This window comes from Charadrius vociferus, unplaced genomic scaffold (genome assembly GCF_000708025.1).
Source record: "Charadrius vociferus isolate BGI_N301 unplaced genomic scaffold, ASM70802v2 scaffold450, whole genome shotgun sequence".
NCBI classification, from domain to species: domain Eukaryota; kingdom Metazoa; phylum Chordata; class Aves; order Charadriiformes; family Charadriidae; genus Charadrius; species Charadrius vociferus.
Genome location: NW_009646931.1, coordinates 3,269,535 through 3,274,901, shown reverse-complemented (window position 1 = coordinate 3,274,901; position 5,367 = coordinate 3,269,535). Strand labels below are relative to the sequence as shown.

General features: G+C 40.6%; 1 protein-coding gene across 1 annotated transcript; it reads right to left on the bottom strand.

Annotated features, from left to right (window-relative positions):
* Positions 1-649: 649 nt before the first annotated feature.
* Positions 650-5,034, bottom strand: RAD1 (RAD1 checkpoint DNA exonuclease). Its single transcript, XM_009894718.1, has 5 exons — positions 5,011-5,034; positions 4,314-4,422; positions 1,682-1,940; positions 1,238-1,336; positions 650-912 (listed from the first exon to the last, which is right to left on the bottom strand). The coding sequence occupies exons 1-5, from the start codon at positions 5,032-5,034 to the stop codon at positions 729-731; spliced, it is 675 nt and encodes a 224-aa protein (XP_009893020.1). The 3' UTR covers positions 650-728.
* Between the last annotated feature and the right edge of the window lie 333 nt (positions 5,035-5,367).

The following is a 5,367-nucleotide window of genomic DNA, read 5'->3' as shown; positions in this document are numbered from 1 at the left end:
GGCAGGAACGGGGACATGCGGTTACAGAAACACTTCAGCAGCAGCGTTCTTGTGGATGTGTAACAAATTACTAGATACAAAACAATAACACTGCCAGAACAGTTGTAAGTAATGAGTAAGTAAATCCTGGCTTCTATCTTAATTTAATTCAACATGAGTACTGCAGACAAAAGGGTAAATTGGTATCAGATGAAATTCCAAGGAATTGAGTTATATTAAGAATTAATCAAGATGAGGAAGAGCATAGTGGCTCCACCAGCAAGACATGTCAGCATTTGCCAGAAAGAAACCACCTGCTGCTATTAAGAAAGCAGTTTGAAAATGTCATCCTCTTTCAAGACAAATTTGGTTTTATTTTGAAGTCACTGAAAGTTAACTGGCTAACATACAGCTAGTAATCAGATTTTCCTTTGTGTAATTGCTTAGAACAAGCCAAACACAAAAAAACAAGACACAAACAAAAATTCTTGGAGAATACTGTAAAAAAGCAATGTATTACAGGAACACCACTTTAACGTCTATGCTGGTGGCTATAGGAGATCAACTCCCCTTTTTGCTAAGAAATGCTTGCAAGGGAATAAAAAGGAAGTCTTCGTATTTCTAATTCCAGAGTTTAAAAAAAAATTACAATGTCAAGTCTACAAATCTTTACAGCTTTCATTCAGTTTTACAAAAAAATATAATATTTTATATATCCATAAATATAATACAGACACCAAAACATACACCTATAGTTCTGCTTCAGTAATGTCCTCATCAGGGCAACAATAGTATTCCACAAAACAGATTTGTCCATCTTCATTCCTAATCATATACTGCAGTGAAAGAAATCCTTGAGCATCTGTTCGAATGGACACTTTACAAGATAAAGCCAGTGCTTTCGCAGATGGTTTAAGCAAAGAAATCTTGTACCTGCAAGGGAAAAAAAGTCATCTGAAAAAAATACACTGTGCAGAGAGGACCTGAAACGTTACTCCCAATTAAAGCCACAGAATAACTAAAAAGCAATTAGCAGTGTGCTAATTTGATCATTTCCTGGGAACAATATTGGACAGACATTGTTATCGCTTAGCTTTTGATCACAGACGCAGCTTTTATCAGAAGTCATTCCCCGCCCGCCCCTCCATCCCCCCATACTGGTGAAATAAATGTCACGGTAATGCAAAAACAGTTTTTTAAACTTTCCAGCAAGAATGCATGCCCTGCCACTGAGGGCACTGATCACAGACTTCCTAACCTGTTTGTCTGCGTTTGGTTACAGTGGAAAGCTTCCATCAAATCAGAGTCCCGAGGGTAGTCCAGATGTGCACTCCCTGCATTTCCAAAAGTGGATAACCTGGAAGACAAGAGGCACCATTTCGAAATACCTGATCACAGCTCTCTAAAAACGTGTCAGAATCAGTCACCTTGCATATAGTGTTTTCACAAAATACTATAGGGATTTTTTCGCTTTATTTAATTAAAAATGCTAAACTGTCTGTATCAGTGTCACATTTACCAGGTTGTCAATATATTTATGTTAATTAGATTACATATGGTGATTTGCCACACTCATTACCATTCTTCTTGAAATAAAGCAGTATTCTAAAATAGCTCCCCCTGTCTTCACCCTGAAAACTTCCAGTCCTTACCAACGGAGGCCAAGCATGAACACGTGAATTGAAAACACAGTTTCCAGTACCTGAAGTAGGGTTTATCTGGAGACATGGTAACCTGCAGAACTTCACTGGTCATATCCAGTTCAGCAAATGCTTCTCGTAGCCCCTCCGACTGCAGGATAATTTTATTAACAACCTTTGTACTGCAGAAATCAAAGTCTAACAACTCCTCAGGTTCTTGAGTGTTAATTTTGCACACTGTCACTACTCCTCCTTCTTCCAAAAACAGCATCAAAGGATAACCATAACCACAATAACACATCCTAAGGGCTGTTGATGTTCCTGAAAAAGAGAATGAAATACACATTATTCAGAGAGCTAGCTACTGCATCTGTTCCCTTTAGAAAATTCACATTTTATTGACGTACGGGGCACAGATCAATTTGATTTAGCATGTTTGGTCCAGCCTCCAATATACTAATGTAGCATGCTTAGTGCGGTCTCCTAGACAGCCTATGAAGTGTTAATGGTTATGCAGCAAAATGAAATTATTTGCATGTAGACACCAGTTCAAATCCAACTCGTGTCACGTACCAAACAGGGAACACTATTGTGACAATGAAGCTGGACATGCTACAAATATTTCAGTGGAACAGGAAAATCATCCATAGTCCTAAGGCTCTCTCTAGCTCACATCGTATTTCTTTACTACTCTTGTTACTTGTGCAATCCAAACTGAAATTAACACAGCTTAGCTTGCATTACAGTCTCATCCTCCTTTTGCTAGGTAATCATAATCCGAATGTTTGGTTTCTCAAAATCAGACTGCTGTTCAATACAGTTGATTTAGGTCTTTAGGTCAGAGTGACAGCAGAAACAGCAGAGGAATGTGGAGTTCAACACACAGCTGCAATGGTAGAACTGCCCAAAAAAACTGTCATGGTATCACTCTACTTCACCTAAGTACACAGTGCATCCTGTACCACCCAAACAGTCACACTAACTTGTAGTTATTTTTGCTTGTGAAAATATTTTTTGAACAACCATCAAGTTAAAAAAAAAACAAACCAAACAACAAATTAATTTGTAAGAAATATAATTCGCCTAGACCTGGGTTTTTTTGTTTAAATAAGTGAGTTCCTGTAATTCAGTATTTGTATACGTGATTGTGAAGGCAGCTTCCCACACACCTCTGTCACTGAAAAGACTACGAACAGGATAAATAATACAGTCAACTTGATTTTTATAATTCACACACTTGATAAGCGAGATTTAAAGTGGTCTTACAGCACCTGAAGTGGTACCAATCCAGTCACAGGTCTCTTGTGAGACCTTAAGTAAGTATCATTCCTCAGTACCTTATCTGCAAGCTGGAGAGAATGCTCACAAACCAAGTGCAGGTGTAGCCTGAAGAAGGGAAGGAACAGAAGGTCCCACATAACAGCACTGGGAGCAGGGGCACATTTAACTAATGGTGCTACCTGGAACCCCTGCAGACTTCTTCAAGCCCAGTAGATCTGCGCCAGAACATTTCCTAACTCACACACATGCTTGTTAATGTTTCTGAGGTAGCTGGATGTTCCAGGGTTGCATAAGCCACAGAAATATTGAAAAAGAGATCACATTTATTATTGAGTTGATATAAAATTTGTTAGCAAAACAAATTCCAAGCTATGTATATACCGTCTCTCAGAGTGCTGATTTCTGCTACAGAATTAGTCAGCCTGAGTCACCTGGAAGCCCAATGTGGATCCCCTGTGGCCTTAAGATGTACTTGACAGCTTTTATGCTTTTTCAGCTCAAAGTAACAGCTCTGATAAGAGGCTGCCAGAGCTTGCCCAAGCAGTGGTCTTTTAGCCTGATGCTATGTGCAGCCTGCCCTGCTGGCCACTTAAAAGAAAAGCATGAGGCAGTGTGAAGCACAGTCCTTAGCAGAGTGAATGTTGGCACGCCCTATGTCCATACTGACTACCCCAAATGGGCTCAGAGGAACTATTCTGCCAGCTGTGCCCAGGTTTCCCCATAAGTGAACAGCACGTGCGAACAAATTAGCGTTTTTGTGATGTGGATGATCTGGGTCCTGGACTGAAAACAGATCGGCAGGAAAGGCAGTCATGCCATGTGTCAGTCCCAGCCTAAAGACTAAAGACAAAACTTGCCAGAGATGCCTGAACAAATTATTTGACATGTTTTCTGATCAAGATTATGAAAACTATGCGAGATCTTCAGCCCCAAACCAGAGCAAGGGTAAAAGCTGGGACTGTTCATTGGACCTCATGCCACAAAACGGTTCTCACCCTAAACAAGTGGCTCTTTTGTGCCTTACACAGATCCAGGAAACATCTTAACAGGAAGGCGCCTCTGTTTCTCAGTTATCCCAACAACATCACATAGACATATACCTTTATTCCATCTTCCAAACTGAATTATCCCCTTTTAGCCTTTCCTGCTGCCGCAGTCCCTGACACACTGGCTACGCTCACATCAGCTCCTTTCTTCTCTCCATCAACAGTTATCACAGCACACACTTGTATTAGCTTAAGTAAACAGGGTGGATCCTGCTTACCAGTGACAGCTGCCATGCTCAGAAGGACTTCAGGGGAGGAAGTAATTAGTTTTTGCCAAGACTGGAAATATTCCTATAGCTACATACAGGTTTCACTATGTGATTACAAGTGATATACATAACACTGTCAAGGTAAATATGCACCATACCTGGCAAAGAACTGGTACCAAAAATGGTTAAGCAGTCGAGAAGAACAGACAAATTAATCCGAAATGTCACCGATTCCTCCTGAACAGCAAAGTCCTGAAAAATTTCTGCCTGTAAGAGAAAAGAAAGAGATGAAGAGAGGGGAGTTTCTGCAATTATTTTACAGTTTACACTTATTTCCTCAAATTCAGTGCTTTCACTTTCAGAGATCAGTGGAATACAAAGGGATTTCTACATATAACACAATACTGATGAAGGAAAAAAGGGTCTTCACCCCCAGAAACCAGTAAAATAAAATCAAGTCACAGTTGAAACAAAGTAGCATTGCATAAGCATGAAAACATAAACACTTGCCTCTTATAGTTCAAAAACAAGCCACAAATGTTAAAGCCTGACGCTGCCTACTTCTGGAGCTGGACACAATCAGGGAACTATACAGTATAAGTGTCACCCTCCTCCAGAAACAATACTTACTTACTTTTCTTCACTTAGAGAACGAATAAACATTTCAAATAATAAAAATATGTAAGAAGAGAACAGAATAGCATATTCACCACACTGAAATGTGCTGAAACATGCCTTTGACTAGTCTGATGTGGGGAAACTCTCCAGGCTATCCCGTTTGCCACTGGGCACTAGCTGCTTACTGCAGATGAGTGTTTGTGAATTACTACCCTCTTTCAGTTGGATTAAACCCACCTTTTTCGCTTTGGGATGAAGCATAACAGAAATACCTAAAGACAGACAGTTTATAAACTTGGTCGTGCATCTAAGAACGGCATGGTCAGAAGGAGCAGTGGGCTTAGTAGGTGCCAACACATTAAACAAGGGTGCAAGCTCATCACACCAGCAGCCATGCATGAACAAACCAGGCACTGAGCTCAGCCTTTGAACAGCACAGACATCTCATAAATGGCCACAGCCTCATCACAGCACATCCTTCACGTCAGCTCCCCCAGCTAAGCCGTGATTTCACCCAAGCTTCCCCTTCTCCGTGGGGAAACTTGCTGCACATCTCCTCTACCAGGTAACCGGGTCCTCTCTAAGGTCCCTAAC